The 23,764-nt window shown below is 39.2% G+C and overlaps 1 protein-coding gene across 2 annotated transcripts; it reads right to left on the bottom strand.

The window, feature by feature from the left end:
* Window positions 1–4,900: 4,900 nt before the first annotated feature.
* Window positions 4,901–11,906, bottom strand: LOC133307967 (uncharacterized). Of its 2 annotated transcripts, XR_009751108.1 has the most exons (10): window positions 11,389–11,906; window positions 11,062–11,109; window positions 10,856–10,915; window positions 10,316–10,399; window positions 10,085–10,189; window positions 7,067–7,180; window positions 6,868–6,968; window positions 5,924–6,035; window positions 5,467–5,660; window positions 4,901–5,064 (listed from the first exon to the last, which is right to left on the bottom strand). XR_009751108.1 is itself a non-coding variant. In XM_061508557.1 (9 exons), exons 1-9 carry the CDS (start codon window positions 11,848–11,850, stop codon window positions 5,532–5,534), a joined length of 1,215 nt encoding a protein of 404 aa, XP_061364541.1. In that variant the 5' UTR covers window positions 11,851–11,906; the 3' UTR covers window positions 5,290–5,531. The 2 variants fall into 2 exon arrangements, 1 of the variants encoding a protein (XP_061364541.1); XM_061508557.1 differs by lacking the exon at window positions 4,901–5,064 and having other exon boundaries at window positions 5,290–5,660.
* Window positions 11,907–23,764: the final 11,858 nt, after the last annotated feature.

The following is a 23,764-nucleotide window of genomic DNA, read 5'->3' on the forward strand; positions in this document are numbered from 1 at the left end:
CGGTACAGTTGCACCGAAAAATGTGCAGAGTGAAATTTGAGCTCTAGGTTTGAAAGTAAGTTAGAAAAGGTACATAGGACTAAGAATTGTGATTATTGATGAACTTTGATAAAAATTAGGATTTTTGGAGAATGTTAAATTTTTGATTTAATGGATAGTTCATAAATTAATTGGTGATTAGTGAGTTTAAGTGAATTTAAGTGAGATGGCATTTGTGGGGCCCTCCCCCACTTAAGTGACTTATGACTTATAAGCACATGTGAGAAATCATATTTTTGGATCATCTTCCTCCTTGCAAATTTCGTGGCCCTCCATTGTTAGTGAAAAAGAAAAGCTCAAAAAAATTCAAACAACCATAACTTGAGTTCTAGGCCACCAAATTGATTGATTCCAAAGCCAAACTTGTGTAAAATCTTGAGAGGAACACATTGATACCCTTAGTTTTGCATGGGGATCCTTGTAGAGAGATCATTGGCCTAAAGACAAAATTATACTAAATGACAATTTTTAGGCTAACTTTGGGAGAGCATATCTCCCTCCACAGAGGTCCAATAGGGACTTGCCATACATCATTTTTAAGCTTTAGATGTCAACTATGTTGTGTCAAAATTTGGTAGCATTTGAGGATGTGTAGCAACTTATAGAAGCGTTTGAGTGGAGACTACCCAAAGGGCCCTGCACATGGGGGCTGTTGGGTCACTGTTTTGCAAAAATTATTCCTCCCTCAATTATTACTCAAATTAGGCTCATGATATGTAAAATTAAATCTTAAGGTTTGTAGTTTACTGTATAAAAATTTAAGAGAAATTGGTTTAGTGGTTTGTTCAGAATCGCAGAAATAGTAAGGTATGTTTGGTGCCCTGTTTTGGGTTGGCTGGCAGTTTTGCTTGTCCAACTTCAAACGGTGATAACCAGAGCAAATGAGAACTTTATGGGGCGTGTAATACTTTGTTGGAAAGGTAATTGAGTCTAAAATAAAATACTAAAATATGAGAGGCTTGTAACCATTATTTTACGCACAGTGTCCAGAAGATTGAACCATGTTCAGTTAAGTAAAAATCGTAAGTGAGATTTATACTCAGTGGGTTTATGGGAACCCCTTAGTGACTTAAGATAAGCAATGTATCATAGTTAGGCATTTATTTTAATTATTCCACATTTATATTTCAGTTATGATTGCAGCTTTCATCATTACGTTTTAATTATTGTTTTAAATGCTTACGTAATGAAAAAGAAAAAGTTTACTTGCATTTTTAAATGAACTGATGTGATTGTAACTGCGCTTAATATCATAATCAATGTTAACAACACCGGTACGTAACAGATTGTTACACCTGGCATATCAGCGGTTGTCCAAGCAAATAAACCTATATGTTTCAGTAAAATTGCAATAAGCGCAGTTTTTTCACTTTCTTGCATATGTCATCTGATTTTGTAACATCAACGTGCAAATCTTCGCGCACGTCAAAGTCCATCATATTGATAGAAGTTTTTCCCTTATTCACCTCTACGGTTTGATGAACAATGGACTTACTAGTAACTCTCAGACTAGTATTATAACAGCTATGCGCTATCTCCTGATAACCTCTAACTGATATAATTCTTCCAGAAGAACTTCTAAATTTTAACAAAATATGGGGCATGGAAATAATTGCGGCCAATGTGGATGGGCGACCCAGAATAACATTATAAGTTGATGGGCAATCTATGATATAAAAAAGTACCTTGATAGTTTTTTCACTAGGCAAAATTCCAAAGGTTACTACCATTTTAATAGTACCTTTAGGTTGTACGCATTCACCAAAAAATTTAAGTAAATCCGCACAACCAGGAACTATCTGTTGCTCTGGGGTGTTCATTGCGCAGAATGCCTCGCAAAAAATATCCGCTGAACTTCCATTATCAACAAGAATCCTCTTTACCTACAGATTTGCCATGCATACAGAAATCACCTAAGGATCATCATGTCCGGGTATGATATCTCCATAGTCATCATCGTCAAAGCTTATTAACTCACGATCCTTTTGATAAGTTGTGTCTCTCACATGGTTGCTCACAGTCATTATCGCTTTCAAGTGTCGTTTCCTTTATGAGGAAGTTTCTCCTCCTCCTGCTGCCCCACCAGCTATTGTTGCTAAAACTATAGCTGCATTGTTGGGCAATAATGGTTGATTATGGATCCTCATTTTCTAATCGCATTGTCTTTCATGAGGAGATCCTTCCTTTTGTCTATCATTGCGCTTGTAAGGAGCATATTCATCCCTTCGGGTATTAGTCCAATTGTAATCTCTCCTTTCTTGAAGCCTTCTCTTATCAGGATTTCTATCAATATCGGGGTTTCTAGCACGCCTTTTATGCGCCTTGTAATCTCTACACGTAGCAATAAATTCCTTAAGCTTCCCTTCTCTGATTAGTGCCTCAATAGTGTTTTTAAGGTCGTAACACTCCTCAGTATGGCCAACATCATCATGGAATTCGCAGAACTTGGTTTCATCGCGTCTTCCATTTTTCTTGAGTGGGGCAAGTTTTGTTATATTAACAAAACCAGTCTAAAGGACTTCTTAATGCGCCTGCGAAAAGTATTTAAAAGGGTATAGTTGTCAAACTTCTCCCATTTTTTATTTTCTTTAAAGCACCTTTGGTAATCTCTTTGAAAACGCTTCTCAAAGTTATTGAAATCTATTTTCTCAACAAGGTCATCACAAGACCGCTTATAATCTTCCAAATTTATGAACTTTTCGAATTGCGCTCATAATTCCTCAATAGTTCTTGGGCGGTGTTTTGCTAAAGATGTGGAGAATGGTCCATCTAATAAACCATCAGTAATAAAATGCAATGAAATATGAGGATCAAGATCCTTCACCAAAAGAGCTTTATCAAAAAATCTATTAAGGTAATCGCGCAAACTTTCACTCGCGCCTTGCTTAACATTCTTCAAGATATGAGTTGACTTGTATTGCACTTTACTGGTAGCAAACCTTACAAGGAATTGATTTGCGAAATCCTCCCAATTATGAATTGAATTTGATGGTAAGGCAGAATACTATCTAAGGGCTTCCTTAAGCGTCGTTGGAAACAAACGACAAGCAACTGCATCTGAAACATCACGTTCCATCATTTGGTCTGAAATTGCTCCAAATGTTCTTGAGGGTCACCTTTCCCGTTGTATTTCTCTATAGTAATCTTGATGTCCCTTGGAATTGATAAATTCATCACCTGAGAAGTGAAAGGATGTGCTACTCGAGAAAGTGTTTTCGAATTTTCCTGGGAGTTTTCATGTAGTTCCTGCACATCAGTTTTCTTTTTCTCTTTATTTGAAGGACCGAGATCTCTTTTTAAATACTCTGGTCCTGGTTCACTTTCATCTGATTTTTCGATTTCCAATTCCTTTTCTTTTTCTTTTTCTTTTTTCTTTCTCACTCTATGACTTTTTTAACTGACCTAATTCCCGATTTTGTTGTGCAATTTTTTTATTTTGTTGGGTGATAAGCTCTAACAGTTGTTGGGTGGTGGGTGGATTTTCATTGCGCACGGAAACTGGGGTAACAGATGACGCGGATTTCTTATGAGAAATTTGTCCCTTTTTTTCTTTCCTTTAGAGCCATTTTGAGATTTGCTTCTGGTATCAACCGTGTTTTTTATTTGTAGAGAATTGGGATTCAAAATTTATCATTTCCCACAGACGGTGCCAATGATCAGTCCAGTCCAAGATAGGATGGACCAAATCGCACACGATTGAAGGTTAAAGATTGTGGGCCTTAAGGTTGTTGCAAGATAGTCTGGTACAATGGTGGAATAGGCTTCACCTTGAAGTGTTTATGTTGTAGCTTTGGCGCAATGAAAATAACTGGGGAGGGCACCTGCAAAGATACTCTGACGCTCAAATCAGTATCAATACGAGGTGTATAATATTTAACTGAGAGATGTTTGTACCTGGATTTGTACCCTCTATATTTATAGTGTGTTATGTGTCATCCTTCATAGGCGGCATCTCTTCTTATTGGTGATTTAGGGTGGCTGCCCTCCTATCACAGTTGGTGCCCTTCAAGCTATTCCTTGATGAACAAGTCTAGATGCTAGTCTGTCTCCTTAGAATAGTGACAAGTTAGAGTCATCCCGTCTATACTAGCTCTTATGCACGGTGGACCTTATCAAATCTCTATGGCCTTCCTTAGTCCTTAAGTTTTACCCTGCGGCTTAATGCGATGGTATGCGCAATGAGGGTGGTTTGCGCCATGAGGATGGTCTGCGCAATGAAGAAGTTACGTCCATCACCTCTGGGTCCCTCCTGGGCCTCTAATTATTGGGCCTGTATTTTATTCGGATCAGGATCCTAAGTTAAACTGTATAAAATAACACAAATATAAATATTAAATATAAATGAAAATGTAAAAATTGAGATAAATAACAATCAAATGGGATTAGAGGTTTAAAATAGTTATTGACTAGTTAAAGGAATGATTTAACCTAAAATTATATATATATATATATATATATATATATATATATATATATATATATATATGGATCAGGATCATTTTACACCGGTGTAAGACTAATAAGTCTTACACCACATCTCAGTCGTTGATTTTCGGACATCCAACAGTTATAATTTAAAAAGACATACGAATTAATTAATATTAATTAATCATTAATTAATTACAAATACCAACCGATGATTTCCGTCCATTAACGACTAAGAAGTGGTGTAAGATTTATTAATTTTACACGGATGTAAAAAGAACCTTCCCTATATACTAAAGGTAATACATAGTTAAGTTTGCAAACAAAAAATTTGTAAATATAATAAACTTAACTATATACTAAAAGTAATACATAGTTAAGTTTGTAAACAGAAAATTTGTAAATATAATAATGTTGTAGCACATCAGTTTGATTTGGATATTCCCTCAACACATTAGTCATAATTTATGTGCCCATCGCCTTTCAGGAGCCATGGTCGTGCGGCGAGGAACCCAACTATCATTGGCTCATCACCTTCCTCCTTCCAAGCCATGGCATCAACACATCAGTCTTCCCCTTCCAACCAGTCACATTCTGAGCCTAGTTTAATAACAATGCGACAACGTACAGCATGAGCTAATAAAATTCTTAACTTCCGTTCATCAAAACATGATTGATGTAATATAGATTCGGGTGAAAAAAGTTGAATTATTTTTGCATTACCAAATATAAAATTAATTCATCTTAACTAGAGGTTTTGCAAATTATCTTCGAGGGACGAGAATAGCATTACCAGTTCTGATATTTGCAAAATTTTCGACCCCCCATGGGAATCCTCCAAAAAATAACCGCGTCAGAGTACAGAGCAAGATGTTAGTTTTACAATTAACAAGATTTCACAAAACTCCATGGAAAGATTTAGGAAAAAAATTGCAATTTTTGATATGTAAGAAAATTTAATTGGCTTAGGCACCATCTTTGTTGATGATAATAGCATTTGACTCAACTGTTATATATTTCAATTCATATACCAACGTTCCTGTATATGACAGTATCTCCTAGGAAAGTCATTTCTTGCATGAAAGATAGATGCCCGATATTATGGCCACCCCAGCCACGGCAACACCGACAGATGTAAAGATTCTTAGCGCAGAGATACCCTGTTTGGGAGATGGAACTGTCATGAAATCCTTTATCTGAGAAACAGCAAGGAAAACTGAGGTAAGAAAATCTGACAATGGATAATAAAAGAATAATACTATGATTTTGGAACCAAAAAAATTGCAAAACAAGAAAAAGATCCGGTTCTTAATAGAATTTCAAAATGGGTGCAGCTCAGTAATGTTTTTTGTGCTAAAAATACTTCTAAATTCCAGTATATCCGCTTTGAAGCGCACACAGGATGATCTACAGCGTTTATCACAATTATATTAATAGAAATAATTAAATGTTCACCAACCACGACAGGTTGCTTCCAATGCTTCTTTATTCCTTGTAGATGCCCCTTTCCAACAACAGCAACAACTGAGCTGTTCTCACTTGCCACTTTTAATAATGTGGAGGACATGTATCTGAATAGACGCAATATAAGTCAAATAACCTATAATATATAGACAAAATATAAATACATAATTGTAGACAAATTTTATGCAAAGGTAAGGCTGCGTACAAGGATTTCCTCCACCACACACTTGCTAGTCGGGTTTAACGGGAAATGATATTTTTTTTTTTTAGACAAAGCAGAGTCCATTTGAACTAGTGCAGTCACCCTGAAATGCTACTTTGCGAAGTACATCTAAAACCATAACAGTCTTTTTCAAAGTAATGGCAAGGTCTAAGTTTAGCAAGACATGGGATGGGAGAAGAAACTGTAGGATTATGAAAGTTACAAGAACACTCTAGTTATCAAAAGGAAGAAAGGCATACAAAAGATAACGAAACATATACAGTCCACAATCATAGATAATGAGAACACTTTCTCGGACAACATTGTTTTGTTCCTCGTGATGCTGTGATTACGATATACTGCCGATTGCATCTGTGAAGAAGCTATTTCATTTAAATTCCCGGAATCCTCTAGTGCACTAATCCAAAGGCCTAACTAGATGATATCAACCAAAAAAAAACGCTACAGTTTGGTCAATTTAAAGGCATTTCCATATTCTATCCTCGGAAAGAAAAAGGGGTAAGAAGTCCAAGCCTCCAAGGCATCTGGATTGAGATATTGAGAGGTTGGCTAGAATATGGAGAGAAGCCAAGACCAGAACCATATCCAGGATACCCTCCAGGGGCCCTTTTGCTAAATGGTAGCATAACTAGGGCGACAAATGTTAACTGAATCATCATTTATGGAGTAAGCGAAGCAGGTAAACTGTAAATTGAATTAAGTGCAGTAGAACTTACTGATCTCGTTCGTGCACAAGAGTCTCCATTAAAGTTGGAAACTCCTTGCTCATTTCTTGAATAACAAAAGTTAGCATGTCGCTGTCATCCATTTCCTTCAGCTGAAGAAAGCAAACCCAATTTAGGATACAGACAAAACCATAGCACAAACACAATCAATCCACACTTATCACCAGCGCATGAGAATTTTCAAGCTTACCAGTTTATTAAGATCACCAGAGCTGGGTAAAAAAACTGCTTGGAAGATTAAAGAGTACAAAATTTTTATCTTATGCCAAAGTGGCATCTTACTCCATGTTCTCCTTAATGTAATCTGTGTCAATCAAAATCAAAATACAGTAACAAAAAAGTTGCTTAAGCATCCCTGCACAATGGAAACCAAGTTGAAAGCACATGTAACAAAATAGTAAATGTTAACAGAGAGGAAATGAGAAACATATGGTGAAATCTGTGTGTCTAAACTACATAACAGAGACTAGATTATACACCCAAAAAATAATAAATAAAAGAGATCATGGTTATCCTAATTACCTAAATATACAATTCTAATCAATGATCCTATACATTATTTACATGATTTCTAACACTCCTCCTCAAGTAGTAGCATATAAGTTATGTGCACCAAACTTGTTACATATATATAACTTATTCGAGTACACCTCAAAGACTTAATGAAGACAAACACTAACTGATCATTTGAATTGGCAGTGAGTGACAGTATCTTCCTGGACTGTTTTGGAACTATTTGCAAAGGTTATAGTAGGCAAGTAACCAGATGCATAAAGCGAGGAGAAAAGGGACTGATTGCCGGAGATATGACCAATGATACCAGAATTAAGAACCCAAAGACCAAGGGATAGCAATTGAAAGAGACCAATGAAAAATTACTGATCAGCACAACAAAGGTAGTGGAGGTTGAGGCCAAACACTATTGAAATCACTTAAGGAAGTGAGCAGAGGAGGCTGGTGTTGCGGCAGGACTAGTGGACGGTTCAACGAGGTTTGGTGTGTTAGAGGAACCTGTTTGGGAAACATTAGCTGAGCAAGGAGAAGAGTCCAACACTTGTCAGTGTTGTGCCCTAGCCAATGGAAGTTATCATATTGAGGACAAGATTGACTACATCTGTGTGAACAATTATGATTGCCGCTTTAAGATACAAGGGCAAAGGAATCGACTGAAACAAAAGCAGGGGGTTGTTCAGCTGGAACACACAGCAAAATGGACCACACACGTTCAAAGTTGTGATAGTAAGGAATCCCAAAATTCGATTACTTCTATTGGAGTAATATGCAAGTAAACCATACAAGGCCAACAATATGAAAAATGCATTGCACTGTTCAAGAACCTGTGCAGGGGTTGCAATTGGGGGTAGAAGTTCATTAAAATCATGTAGTGCAGTATGAATCTTGCCTTAATAGGCGGACATAGAACCATCAAATCTCTAAGGAGCAATGACACTCATGAAGTTTTGGTATATCCCATAGAGGAGACATTGAGTGTCGTTGGTATAGAGTACTTCATCCTAAGTCCAGCAGGTGACATGGGCACGGAGGATCTGTTTGAGGGAAAGATGAATAGTAGCTTTAATGATGCTCCAAAGTTGGGCGCCAATTTAAGCCCAAATGGACAGTTTTGAACTAGCATCGAGTTGGTAGTGAGGTGGTCCACATATTCTTGAAAGTTGATCCATAGCTTGATATCAGATACCCAAGTGTCCTAATTGGTACCGCACAACTTTTTTGTGCATAGAGAGACACTGACGTAGTTGGTGAAGGGGTTCAGCCTTCAAAACATCCTTAGGACCTATGAGGAGCTAGATCCAGCCACGATTCACACTGGGCAATGGAGAAGAAGGCTGGACATGACTTGATCTGAGGAGAGGTGGGCATGGGCTCACAGGGGAGCGGAGAAAAAGGTATGGATGGGAACCACCAAAGAGTGAACCAAGGAGGAAAACACCAAAACCGAGAGGAGGCCTAGGAGAGCACAATGTAACCTGATGCGGACTGAAAAAAGTCTCCAAATGCTGCTAAGCAGGCACCAGAGAAAGGAGTAGGTAGACCGGAGATGGAGCATGTGTTGTTGTGTCCAAGGTCTGTCAGACACTAGCTTTCCAAGCATGGGCCGAGCAAGATGAGGCGCCACTCCATTTCCGAGGGTCACTAGCCAAAGAGGACGACGGCCGGAAATGGCAGACAACAATTAGACAGAGAACCGAGGTGGCTAGAAAGAAGACGTGGCTAGGGTGACCGAAAACCAAAGTTGAAATACGATTTCCAAAAAAAAATGGCACCAATGGGCAGTGGGTCTTTCATGTAGGTATGGAATATGGTTGCCTATTTTTAGACTCTAGATACAGTGTTAAGAAAAGTGAAAATGAGAGACATTTGGTGAAATCTGTGTCTGAACTATACAATAGAGACTAGATTATATAACCAAAAAGTAATAAATATTGAGATCATGATTATTCTAATTACCATAATTAGACCATTCTAATTAATAAACTTAAACACTATTTACATGGTTTCCAATGTAAAAAATTAAAAATAAAATTACTTGAATTATAATATTTTAGTACATTTCAACATTTCTCCCATGCTTAGGGAAAGAATTAAGCGTAAACTTGTAAGCATTGAACATTTTCCAGTGAGAATATTTAGGAGATTGAGGACTTGAGGGGAAAAAACCATATATTTATTTATGATGTAGGATGGAGTTTTTAGAGGGTAAGCCTTCATGCAACAGCAAGAATGCTGCCTGGTGAAATGGCGGTACGAGTCCTAACCCTCCCTAGACTCCATAATGGTGGGAGCCAAATGCAGTAGGCCACCTCATTCTTACGATGAAGTGTAGACAAAGATGTAGCATTCCCTGTCCAGCCACTAAATATTACTACTAGCCTTTCTAGTGATGATACAACATGAATTTATCATCTATAGAATACCAAGAGTCCAAGACATGCTAAATAAAGGATAATAAGTTACATTATGGATTAGCAATATTACAATATCGATAAGCAATATCAGCAATTTTGCTTCCATAGAAATGTGTAAGATATATTCTTCAGTGCAAATGGCTTAATGAGGTTGAAGACTATTCAGGGAATAACAGATTCAATTACACCGAGTCTTTATAATAGAGTAATATTTTAAATTAAAAGAGAACTACAATTATTCCTAGCATTCAGCAAACTTTAAAATCAAAAACTCATCCAACCTCTACAGGGCGGTCACCAAGTATCACCCTGCCACCATACTTGATTGCCTCTTCATATGCCACACGAAACTCAGAGCCAGGAAAGACCTCGAGCTTACTAGCAATCTGTCAGAAATTTAAGGGGAGAAAAAGCATGGTAAATGAGAAATACAGTATTCTTGAATAAGGAATCAAATTTCAGCATTTCAAAATCTAATAGGGATGATAAATATGATTGTCAAACAAGCATACCTTGGCAAGGAACCAGCCATAGAGTACTCCAAACATGTTATGCTTTTTTTTCAACATCGTAATCATTTCTCCCACAGTGGGTACCTGGAAGAAGCGTAATGATGGAACCAATGAAATCAGTTGACGCAAAATTTGAATAATAACATATAGGCCCTTAAAAAAATATAATTACAATTATCATTTTCCTGCTGAAAGAAAAGATGAATGTTTTCTCCTTTACGCAATAGGAAAAATAAACTACTCATAAGTAAAAGGTTTAAATCATCAAGGTAAATAAGCCAATATATATGAAAAAAATGTAAAACGAAAATGATGATTTCCCCCCTTTAGTAAAACACCAGTAAGCCATATAAAAATATACAGAAATCTGATAACTCATCCAATACAAACCTGAACCATGATGATATTCTCTAACAGTAAAATGTTTTCTTGCATACTTATGCTCTTAAAACAAGACAGTACAAAAGGGGAGGAGGGGGGAAGCTGACACAAAGTGATAAAATAATTATTTAAAAAAAAAAAAACTAAAAGAGTGGAAACCTTATAATTTTGAATGGTAAGCACTGCGATACGACTCGAGCACAATTCTAAGAAGACAACCTGCAGCAAACAAAGGTCAGCCATAGGGTTTCATCATTAAAAATCTAAAAGGTGAAGGGACAGCGAGAAATTAAAAGCAGGAAGCTAAGCATGTGGATGATCTATCCATCAATGAAGTGTTACTGAGTTCAAAAGGGAAACAACACCTGTGGTTTCAGAAAATCCACTATGGCTCGAACTTCTTTGCTTGATTCCTGCAACATAGTTCAGCATAGATGTTAAGCTCTAACTCTGTTAATTCACCATATATAATTATAACAATCACAACCAATACAATGAAGAGAAGTATAGAAACAAGGCCATTTATTCTCTGCAAAGCAACGACACAATAACAATTCCAATTGAAACGAATGCGAAAAAGAAAAGAAAGAATTTAAAAAAAAATTAATTTTTTTTTTCTGATTGAAGACAGTAGTGAGAATGTAGAATGCAATCAAACTCAAAACGCGATCCAAAATCAAAAGAAGAAACACCTCGGAGACATGAGCGGTGCCGACCACGTAGACGTCACAAACGCCGCCGTCAGCGGTGGACTCGCACGAAAGGACCAGAACGTTTCTGGAGAGCTCATCCGGAAGCACCGCCGGACGGCGATCCGAGTCCGCCGGGGATTCAGGAGAAAGCGAAGCAGCGGCGGCATCCGAGGGCTCATCGATTCGAACCATGCTCTCCGACAAGCTCTCCATCCTCAGATCCTCGATGTGAATGAAGTCTTCGCCCTCCACGGCGGGCGCACCGGAATCCGGCGGTTGAGCGTCCATCGCCGGCCGAAGGAGAGGCTGTGTTCGGTGGCGGACGGCGAGGGTTTTGGTTGAGATTTGGGCGAAGGTTTTGGGTTGGGAACGAAGGATTGTTGTTTTGGGTAAAGGTTTGGGACGAGGATGAATGAACGGCGTGACTCGGGCGAGTTGAGAACGAGTGACCAGGTGAGTCATGCGCTATTGAAACTTGAATTGAATGTGGGTTCTCAGCTACTGAATGGCACTCTGAAAAAATGCTTCGGTTTTTGCTATTCCAAACAGTTTTTCTTTCTTTTCTTAAAAAATCTTTTGACAGTAACTCTCTTGTTTTCTTAAAAATGATAAGATTCTTTAAATGAATTACTTCATGACGTGTGAATTGTTTATTTAGAAGAAGATAGGATATTGTTACTCCCAACTAGTGTTATTATTAATGTAATTATCATTTCTTTTACAGTTAGATCAATTATATTGATTCAACAGTTATAATTTAACTTTTTAACAATTTTTTTTTCTTTATATTTAATACTTTATATTTATTTTTATCTTTGTATGATTATGATTTTCTATATTTAATATATTAAATATGAGAAATAATAACCGGTAAAAATAAATAAAATCATTATATCAACATAATTGATATAAAAGTGAAACAAAATGATAATGACATTAATAACATTAATTAATAGTAACAATATTTATTTATTTTTAGAAAAAAAAGTTTTTATTTTGAGATTTTTATTTTATTTTATTTTATCAATTATTCACGCAATTCTAAACCGCAAGTGGTGATTCGCGTAGTGCAAATGAAGTTGTTGTTGGTAAGCAAGCATAAAGACTAAACAAAAAAATTATTATAATAATTGTGTAGATAATCGAAGTTAAGTTCATCTATCCAAAATTTCAATAACTTTGTTTCTAAGCTTGCGAGTATAATAACAACTTAATATTAAAACAAAGATTGTCCAATGCTACTTGTCAAAAGTCAAAACTTGACAAATTCTTCGATGCAATAATTTTCAGCTAAAGAATCGGATTCAAAATTATATCAGCACTATTAAACATTCTTGCATTAGCATCATAGCCTAGATGGAACACTTTCGAATTAGAATTGTACGTTTCGGATCTATAAGCCCATTATGTTCTTTTTGGGATGAGTCACTGTATGGATGATACCCTTAGCACAGGTACAGACCAAGCTAAGGAGTATTGTGCCAAGTAATAGCAGTTAATCAACAAGGGATAAGTAAAGATGACAATATGACTCTAAGTAAATGTGCAATATAACGATACATAAGATACCTTCAAGGTGTGCCCTTAGGGGCTATTTATAGGAAAAATGGTGTGGGTTGGTGAGGAGGGGGTCAACCCTCCTTGGGGTTTACTCCCATGATGGCAGTGTTAGGCGTGCTGGCGCTGCCATTGTGGCAGCGCTGCGCCCTCTGCGTCTGACGATGTCAGCACCGGGCAAAGGGGTAGTTTCCCTTTAAGGTGCCTTTGGGGGTTAGCGTCCCAAGATGGAACACTTCGGTGTATCCCTTGGACGTGCTGCAACGTTGGGGGATGAGAGGGTCCACGTTAGCCCTTAGGGCTGACGCGGGTTGGAGCTAAGGACTGGGCCTGAACAGCTGGGACGCTTCAGTGTTTGGGCCATCCGGATCAGGAGCCCCCCAGCTTGGTAGCATGCGTAGGTTGGTGCCAAGTTATAGTCTTTGGGCGTTACCTTTTCGGCGATCTCCGTGATTGGTAATCTTTGTTAGCTGGTGTCCAGACGATATCGTTGGGCGATATCAACGTGGTGTCGCCACTCAAATATAGTAGCAGACTTGCGTTGGTGCCAAGTCGCAATCATTGGGCGTCCTCCGGTTGGTGTCGCCCATTCAGGGATTTTGGTCGTCCTTGACTGGTTGCGGGAATAGCAACAGTTTTGTCTTTCGCTCTTCCAGAGGTACTCTGGGTATTTCGCCCTTCTGACACGAAGGGTGTTTAGTGGAATTCGAGGAGTTATAATGATGGATTCCTCATCATTGCAAGTAACTGCGTTGTTTCGAGGCACGACGCATTAATGCGACGTGAAGGGTGTCTTATCCCCTTGAAATTACCATCCAGCCCCTCATCACAACCGCCCATCGACTGACGGTTACTACATCTCATGGTCGGAATATCAAAAGGCAGTACACGTGTACGCCATCTTGCTCTCCTTCCTTCTATAAAAAGGAGATTTGTTCCCTCCTGAGGGCCTTCTTCACGCTAACTCCTACTCTTCCTGTTTCTATCATTACGTTGTGCTCCTTTCTCTTTGCCATAGCGTTCGAGCTGGTCTTCCTTTCTTCACTGTCTGCATTTATCTCAGGTATAGTGTCTCACTCTTTCTCCTTTGATATTCCTTTGTGCTTCTTTCTGTATAGCTTCTCCTCTTCTTTTTCTGGGCACGGTAACAATCATGGATGTTCCTGGGTTGGTTTTACCGGAGTTGGGGGTTGAGGTTAAGGAGGAAGAGTTTGATGAAGCCTTTGGCTCACTCGAAGGCTGTACGGTGGGGCCAGCTATGCAGGCATATCTTGCTAAGCGTGGGGAAAGCAGCAGCTTTCCCTTCTATCGTTCTTTAGTCCCTGGGGTAGAGTCTTTGCCCCATGGTAGAATTCCGGAACTTATGGGTTTTTCTGAAGAGGAGATTCGGAGTCTCTTGCCTGAATGGGCTTTAAGGCCTGTGCTTCCTTATTTGGGTGAAGCATCTGGCTCTCGACCGCGTGGTGAGGGCCAAGTGTCAGGTGGTGAGACCGCTTCTGGGTCTGGTAGGCGTCGGCCTACTGGGTCTGGTAGGCGACGGTCAGGAGGTTCCAGTGAAGGGGTTAGGACTCGCCCTTCTCGTCGTGGTTCAAGGTCTTCTGTTCGTACTTGCGGACAAAGGAAAGGTTTTCACCGCCACGTTTCACGGCGTTCTGCCCTTGGAGCAGGGTGACTTGTTCGGCCATTGTCCTCTATTAACCGTCTCCCACAAAATCGTCCCATAGAGTATTACTATAAGCCTTCCCACCCGACTGTTGACTCCCATGTTGCTTTGAGCACGTCACGGGGCCATATTCCTAATATTTCCCCGTCCTTCCATCACCGTACATATGACGAGTCCACAGACAACCAACTAGGTAGATTTCACTCGGAAGATGGGCGACTTGTGAAGTATGGTGTGTAGGACGCCATATATGAAGATCTGGGGCTTTATAAAATACCGCCTGCTTGGTGGCCTTCTTCTTTAAGCTACTCGAATTTTTACTCTTCAAGCTCTTCAGAAACTTCTGATTCTGATGGTAAGTTATTTGTGTTAGTTATTTTTTCTTATAGTAGCTGGTAAGGAGGGTGTTGGCAGTCACAGGGGTGAGGGATAGGGCGAGATGGAATCTCATTTTCCTTCGCAATGGTCTTCTTGGCGTTGGTGAAGTATTGAGGATTAATTGTGTGTTTGTCGCTCCCAGGTAGGATTTAAAGATACTTTCTTGACTTATGGCGATGTCTCAGTCGGACGATTGTCTCGAGGTGAGGAACTGGGTCGACACAGTGGTAGCTACTTTGTCATCAAGTTACGCTGACCGGGACATTTTGCGTCGCCACTACCAATCTAAACCTAGCTTCACCATTACTGAAAACGGCGCCAATGAGGCTATGTGGCAACCGTTCGCGGTCAGGAGTGATTGTCGCGCTTGTGACGCGCCTAGTAATACGGTGAAATCTCGATGGCGGTTCATGGTATATAAGACTCACTTCACAGATTAAAAAGTGAGGTTTCCGCTAACAGAGTTTGAGATGGGGGTACTATCCCACTTACAGGTCGCGCCTTCGCAACTGCATCCAAACACTTGGGCGTTTGTTCGAGTCTTTGAGAGTATATGCCGATACATCAGATGGGAATAATCCGTACGGTTGTTCTTTTATTGCTTCCAAGTGTCTCCTTCAAAGAAGAAGCTTGGCTGGGTTTCGTTGAAGGCGGGCAACGTGCTAGGATCAATATTTGCCCCATTATGCCAATTTGTATAAGAACTGGCGACACACTTTTTTCTGGATCGAACCGGTGTTGGGCGAGGGAGAGCTTCCTTTTTTTGTTGACCGGGCGAGTAGGGAGTGTCGGTTTCCCCTGTATTGGACTAAGACTCATTACGAGACGCCCGCTGGTTAGTATTCTTTTGCTCTTGGAAGCTTGACTCCTGAGGAGATACGAGTGGTTGACAGGTTTGTGAAGGTAAAGGAAGGTCTTGACCGGTGGCCTTCGAAGCAAGTGTTGTGCCATGGAGGTGTGGTGGCGTTCTGTGTTTTTGGCGTCTGTGATGATCTTTTTTTTTCTTTACTAACGCTTGACTTAATCCAGAAAGGCGGTCTTTACTAACTTTTCCTTTACTGTTTGCAGTTGGAAGCATGGCGGCGGAAATGCTGAAACTTGCACACGAGGCAGCTGCTAAGCTGAAAGCCCGGCAAGGCGTGACTCCTCAAGCTCAGCCTAACCCTGCTCCGAAGAGGAAGGATACGGGCAAGGGAAAGGATAAAGAAATTCCGATCAAGAAGAAGAAAGTTCGTACAGCTGTTGACATTCCTGCTGGAGAATTGGAGAGAAGAGCCAATCACCCTATCATTAAGGAGCCTACTGGTGTGGCGGGTAACTCTTCAGCCAGCGAGTCGACGCTGGGATCCGGATCGTCTGCCCTTGGGGGGTCTGGCTTGAAACAGGGCGCAGATGCAAGTTTGACACCGCCTCGAGCTTCTAAGGCAGCACGCCACGAACCTTCAGAGGGTGGACATCTTGGTGGTAGTACCTGTGAGAGTGACCAGGCGGTCAACCATGCTTCGGTCGTTGGAGAGGGCGATCAACCCCATGTGATCTCTGGGGCTGAAGATTCTCCTCCTCCTCCTGCCGCAATTCCCGTTGGCAGGGCCCTTAGCTTGTCTGAGAGGGACCTTGTCAATGGATTTCCTAACATCAGGCGTCCTAAGATGGTGGTGCCTGAGCGCCTTGATCGTCAACAGTTTATGAATCACCCTTGCAGTTGATGAACGATACTCCTTACAAGAGGATCCCCTTGATGAGTTTGGGCGACAGGTGGATGGTCTTACTGCTTGTTAGTATATATGTGTCCTAGAGACAATCTTTTTGATTAAATAAGGACATAAGATGTGGACCTTTTTGTCACAAATAAATAATAAGCACTCTTTATCCTGTTTCATATTTTGTCTCGATATTATTGTTAATATATTACGAATAAACTGGATAAATCCCTTGGAATAGAACATGTATTTCTTGAATATCTGTGATGAGATCATGATTATGAGGATTCAAGGATACTGCACGTTTATTCCTAATTCTATGTTCCTAGTCTAGAGACACTGAGAATGGGGATCAATGATCTCGGGTAAGGCTAGCACGACTTATCTACTTGTATTTGGATACAAGGTAAAGACCTCATTTGCTACAGATATGGATATGTCTTAGCTGAAGTCGTGGGTGGGCCTATAAGGGTATAGCTCGCACTGAACAGACCCACAAAGAGACTCTATGAGGAAATCTCACAGAGAGTATCATTAGAGTAGTCTCTTTATATTTGGGTATGTCTTTCCTTAGACCATAAGTTATTACCTAGACTGTGTTCTAGAAGGCACGCTTTGACTGTATACCTCGTCTGACTGAAACATGGAGACTCATAGGTACACTGTTGGGCTTGTCCTGAAAGAGCACAAGGCTAGGGTGATAAGCTGAAGGAATTCGTCAAATCTCTGTGAGAGATTAGGTTATCTGTAAACCGGAGAAATCAGGATGACATTTACAAGGACTCGGGAATCTATGCATAGTAAAAGAGGTCATGAGATGATCTGCTATTAGAGTCAGTAAATTGAAGATTCCCTATTTCGAATAAAGCTTACCCTAAACTGCAAGGGTTGATACGTTTCCTTACCCTAGGTTTAATGAGGAAGGTAACCGAGACGAAAGGAAATACATATGATACGGCAACCAAATATGTGTAATATGATGATTATGTCTATAATAGCCCTAGCCTAATTAATTAGTAAATTACATGTAATTAAATAATTAAGTATGTATTAGTGGGTAAAATTAAGTATAAGACTTAATTAAATGAATTGGAGTCACTTTGGAGGTAAAAAGTGTACTCGGTGAAAATTAAGGGGTATTAATGGGTGCAGGCAAAAGTACCCAAAATATAAAAATAAAAGTGAAAATATTTCTAGAAAAATATTCCAGACTTTTGGGTAAAGTTTGGTAATTAATGGAGTTGAATAGATAGATGGACCCGTACCCACTTGATTTCCACTTAACTATGTTAAGTGACTAACCTATTAAAAGAACCCAACCCCCCCCATTTCCCGTCAAGCCAGAAAGAGAAGAAAGAAGAGAAGAAGAAGAAGAAAAAGAGAAAGGGAAGAGAAGTGGGAGGAGAAAACCTTGGGTGAGTGATTGTCAACCATTTTCCTTGATTCAAAAGCCTAAATCACTTAGAATCTCGCTCTCATTCATAATCCTAGCTTGGTTCTTAGTGGGGAGTATTGTGGTGTGGGATTTCTTTCCCCAAAGTTTCGACCCATATGGAAAGTTGAGAGATATGTTGGCTTCTACCTCCATAGAAGCTTGAGGAACGCTCATTGCATTGTTGTGTGATCATTGGTGGTAAGTTCCACTCTCTTTCACACAAAATCCCTTGATTTTGCATGAGTTAGGGTTTAGATGAATAGTGTTTTGGGTTTGTGATAGTGTGAGTAAATTAGCTACGTTCTAGGAAGAATGGAGCTTAATGTATGTTATGAAAGATGTTAGTAATGGCATTTAATCGGTGAAAATGAGTTTAGGTAGTCATTGATTAATACTTTGAGAATTGCAAAAATGTCATGCTTGGAATTGTGGAAATTCTTGCATTGTTGAACCATTGCTTGGTTGGTTATTGATTGTATCCTTGTGTTGTCTAGGATTAAGGCAATTGGACCAACCTTAATTGACCAACCGTTGGAGCAAGCAATGGAGCTTGATTAGCTCCTTGGAATAGGTAAGCTCATGCTAAGTTATAATGTAGAGTTGTTGTGGTATTAATGGATATATGTAAATATTCATTGGATTGCATGATTGATGCTATGGCACCTTGGTGTAGGTGTGTACCTTGTAAGCTATAGTTTGAAACCAAAGTTTATTGGTTGCTGGACCTGTTGGTGAAGAACAAAGGTTGACTGAAGCTTTGAGGTAAGCCTTCGGACCTTGGGTGTAATTCCCTTGACTGTTCCACCAAGCCCTGAATCGGTAGAGGTTGTGATTGTGTATATAAATGCAATAAAATAGTTTAATGCTTTGTTATACGTATTTGTATGCATTTGGTGTGGCATAAGATGGTGGTTCCCTATGTTGGTATGTTGCATGACGATGCGTAAATCATACATAGTAGTTTAGCTGGCCAGTAGGACTATTTGCATCTGAGTATCCTTAGGACAGCTTGAGAGCTCGAGGGATTTCTCCTGGAGATGTTATTTACACTTTGCATAGATATGTATGTATTGCATTATTATTGTTATTGCTATTACACTGTTATTGAACTATGGGGTGGAGAGATGCTCCAAGGACCCCTGGTTTACTGTAATATATTCGTATATCTCACCCCGTGTTGTGGGGACCCCCTTTTAGGTAAGGATGCTGCAGGAGCCTTGTAAGAACCCGCACCGTTAATTAAGGAATTTAATTAATAAATTATGAGAAAATAGGAAATGATTCCATAATTGACCCTAATAATTATTATGAGGCTTTAATGATTATAGTAAGTGAATACGAATGCTGAAAGTCGCTTTTCGAAAGAAAAGTGCAGATACCGGTTCTGCTAGTCGGTATAAATGTGTACCGAAAAAGTATCCCGAAAAATTATAATAAGTGCCTGATAATTACTAGAATAATATGTAGGACTTGTAAAACGAGTTTCAAGTCCAAATAATGAGAACTGGTGCTAGAAACCGGTACTGGCTTTGAAAAGCGCGTACCGGAAAGGTGCTCGGAAAAATATAATAAAAATATGAAAATTCTTGTAAAATTGAGTAGGTTAAGAATCCAAAGTTTGGGATTAAAATGCTAAGCGTAGCAATTAAAGCTAATACTGTGTGGTTAGTGTTAAGTGGACTATATAGTCACTTGCACACAACCCTAGGCTGATACTCAGCCATTCTATGCGTGGGTTGTGTGTGTGGCTGCTGCCTCCTCTCCCTTTTCACTGTTCCATTGAGTTTTCTTCACAAAAATCCTTCAAGACACCATTTTTATGAGAGGCTTTACACCTTGAACACTTGTAGCTTGTGAGTGTTGGCCTTGGGAGGGTGTGGAGTGTGTTATTCTGAGTTTGTGGCCTCTGTGGTGAGGTGAAATTGCTGACTTTGGGGCTGTCTTCTTGGGTTTGGGGTTGTGTGACCTTGTTCTTGGCTTCTTGAGCTTCAAGAAGCCACCTTTTGGCACAAAGGGTCTAGCTTGAAGTGTATTTTCGTAGCCTTGTGAAGTCAGAACCTTGGAGTTGCATTAGAGGCTTCCTTTCTGCTTCATTTTCGAAGTTTTGAGCTCTTGAGGCGAGCCATGATCACCTAAGTATCATTTTGAGGCCTAAAGCTTGTTTAATCTATTAAAAAGAGGAACTTTAACCATTTGAGTAAAAGAATGTGTTTCTGGGTTCATAACATGTTGGGTTATATCTTTTTAGGGAGTCATTGGACTCCCAATCGCGTTTGGACCCTTAAATTTGGGATTATGCAGAAGTGGGCTCGAATTTCTGCATTCTGTTGAAGAAGTATTCGAATACTTTTCGTGTAGTATTCGAATACTTGTTCATCAGGTAGTCGAATACTCTTGCTGGAGTATTGGAATACTTTTCTGGGAAGAAAAGTATTCGGTTACCTTTGAAGAAGTATTCAAATACTGGAAAGTATTCGAATACAGTAAAGTTTAGTATTCGGATACTGAGGTATTCGGATACTGGGGGGTTAAGTATTCGGATACTGGTGAGTATTCGAATACTTAAGTGAAAGTAATCGAATACTTTCTGGAGAGCTGGAGTATTCGAATACTACTCGTGGAGTATTCGAATACTTCCTGCAGAAACAACATGTAATGAGTTAAAATGAGTAAGAAAGACTTAATCACTTAATGTAATCTGAGCTATGATTATTGATGAGTAATTATGGTATGGGCAGATTGTGATTGTGCTGTTTGTGGGCCTTGAGCTGTGTGGACTCTTGGTTTGGATAGTAGCTTACAAGGTAAGCTTTCGTGTCCTCGATTTAGCCATGTTGTGGTTCCACCATGTCCCATGGGGGTATGGTTATATGCATGTTGTGTTACATGCTTTGGATATTTGAAATGTTGTTGAGCTTTATGTGTAATGACTTTTAATATGCATGTCTTGTTCCATCTTGACGGTAAGCCTGAGTATGTAGCGTCATACAAGACGGTGATCCGGGGTGGATGCAAGTAGCGTCTTGCACTATTTGTGGGTATTAGACGTATATAAATCCTGCATTTCTCTGGCCAGTAGAATAGAATTGACATACATGGCATGATTATCTGCTGCATTGCACTGTTTTAGAAATGATATTGATGAACTGCTTTTAAGCTTATATTGCACATGTAAGTGAGCTTGGGGTGGAAGATCCTTGAGGACCCCTTGTCTTACTGAGATTTCTTGTTTAGAGATCTCACCCCACGTTTGGGGAATGCTTATTTCAGGTTCCGGTAGTTTGGTGACTGATGCCTCTGGCGGCAGGAGGCCAGAGCTTAGTTGATGATATTATGTTGTATTGCTGCCATGACTGGATATGGATGCTGTTTATGTTTTCCGCTATTTATGATTATGTGGTTGTTGAGACTGATGTTGGTCGTGTTGCCTTATTTGAGTGAGCATGGGGATTGTCCATGACACTTTATGTTAGTACTTTTAGATTGGAGTTGTATAAACTGTTAGATGGTCCGGTCTACGTTGTTGTAGTTCCGTGACTAGAGCCACACTTATATTATCTATGTTATGAGGTATTTTTCAGTTAGCTGTTTTATTGCAATTGCATACAGGCGATGTTTTATTAATTGATTAATAAGCAAGTTGGTAATGATAATGACATCATAATTGAAAAGAAAAAGATATTCCACATTTTTTTATTAAGCGCTGCTTAATACGATAGTATGATAACATTATCGGATATATACGGGGTGTTACAAGCCTCCAGTGGCAAGTGGCCATATTTGGATTAGTAGATGCATGAAGATGTTGCATTCTTTTGGGTTATACATGACATGTAGTTGTACCATGTATAGGATTTCATTTGAAAGCCAATTGCTATATGTATGTCATCTTTTATAATAATAAAGGAAGTATAGAATTAGTTTAATAATAAAAGAGATGAAGACATTTAACGATGCATGGTCTAATAAAATGAGAATATGATGTTAAGCTTAGTCTCACTATTCCGCAAAGTAATATGGTTATGGTCACGCAATTGGTCATTATAAATTCGGCATGTTTTAAAAAGAAAAATTTAACCGGATTTTTATTGAACCCATGTGATTGTAACTGCGCTTAATATCATAATGCAATGTTAACAAACCGGTTCTAGAACGGGGTGTTACAATGTCATTAACCTAATTAGCTCTGGGGCAACAAAACATTGCTAGTGCTCTGTGTTGTCATTAGATGGGTTGTGGGCTTGTTGGGCCCAAGCCCATTTATGTCAGCGGCCTAATGGGTCACACACTAACACCTTATTGTCATGATAATATAGCATTAAAGGTATTGTGCCTAATAATGATTGTTAGCCCAAGAAGAAGTTTGGAAGCCCACCGAAAGGGAAAAGAGCGCATGGATCATGTAATGGGCTTGATGATCCAAGACATTACTAATTAATTTAATTAGTTAAATTAATTATCAAATATTTAAATTTTGAATTTTGAATTTGAAATTTGAATTTTGAATTTTAATTTTGAATTTTGAATTTTAATTTTGAATTTGAAATTTCAAATTTGAATTTGAATTTTGAATTTTGAATTTAAATTTAAATTTAGAATTTTAATTTTGAATTTAAATGTTTGAACGTTTGAATTTAAATGTTTGAATTTGAATTTGAATTGGCTATGAAAAGTTGTTTCATAACAAAAGGAAAAGATAAGATCTTGTTGGAACAAATCCCAAGTATCAAGAGGAGATCTTTGGGCATCATCTAAGGCTGATTTGGGGCGCTGATTTTGGGGACTTGTGATGGTCATAGGATCAACCAAATGAGCTCCAATCAGATTTGGTTTGTTGAGAGAATAAGTGAGTGAGTTGGCTCAAGTTTGAATGCAACTGCTCAATGTATCTTGACTGTTTTGAGGCTAAATGGGGCGCACCATATGGCTGGCCATATGATGGTTGTTAAGTCAGACTTTTGTTGAGATATGCACTTGATATCATGAGGATATGATAGGAGGTTGTTGGTAAGATTTGATTTGCAACAACTCCACTCATTCCTCTCCTAGTGTGCGCTACATAGGGCTGATTTTTGAGGTGAAGAAATCAGATTTTTATTCACTCATTCTCTCATGTCCTTTGGTCATCCTTTTGTGAGGTTTTTCTTAATAGAGTTTTGAAAATTACCTAGCACTTTCTAAGTGAATTCCATGCGCCACTTTTGTGTTTTTTCTTGCTGAAAATTCACTCAATTAAACACCTTGAAACATTGCCTCCTACCTCTCCCTTAGGGACGCCTAGCTTGCCTCCCTTGGTGTTCGTTGGTGGCCTTGAAGAAGAGTTCTTCCGTCTTGACAAAGGGTGGTGTGGATCAACATTAGAGGGCTTGTATCTTCAAGCCTCACCTTGATCATCTTCAAGTTTTGGAAAGCAAACAAGGTAACATCTATGTCCTAAAACATGTTTCTTGATATGGTATGTGTAATTCTTCTTTGAAAATTTTGTTTTCATCCTCACATGCCTATGACCTTCAAGGCCATTTTCTTTCACTGCTAAGGTTGGGCGCCTCGGCAAAGAGATTGCTGACAAGAAAGCTTCCATCAAGTCGTTGTCTGGACGGCTGAAGGAGGCGGATGGAGCGGTCAAGCGATTGTCTGACGAGA

This window comes from Gastrolobium bilobum, unplaced genomic scaffold (genome assembly GCF_033153095.1).
Source record: "Gastrolobium bilobum isolate Gb01-03AN ecotype WA unplaced genomic scaffold, APGP_CSIRO_Gbil_v1 utg13926, whole genome shotgun sequence".
Lineage (NCBI taxonomy): Eukaryota > Viridiplantae > Streptophyta > Magnoliopsida > Fabales > Fabaceae > Gastrolobium > Gastrolobium bilobum.

What these genes read in the sequence shown, in the direction of transcription:
- LOC133307967 (XM_061508557.1), bottom strand. Translation starts at nt 11,850, where the DNA reads ATGACTCACCTGGTCACTCGTTCTCAACTCGCCCGAGTCACGCCGTTC. An exon ending in TTACCATTCAAAATTATAAG is followed by an intron (nt 10,400 to 10,855) that starts GTTTCCACTCTT and finishes CGCTTCTTCCAG; the next exon opens with GTACCCACTGTGGGAGAAAT. An exon ending in ATTGGAAGCAACCTGTCGTG is followed by an intron (nt 5,661 to 5,923) that starts GTTGGTGAACAT and finishes GCTGTTTCTCAG; the next exon opens with ATAAAGGATTTCATGACAGT.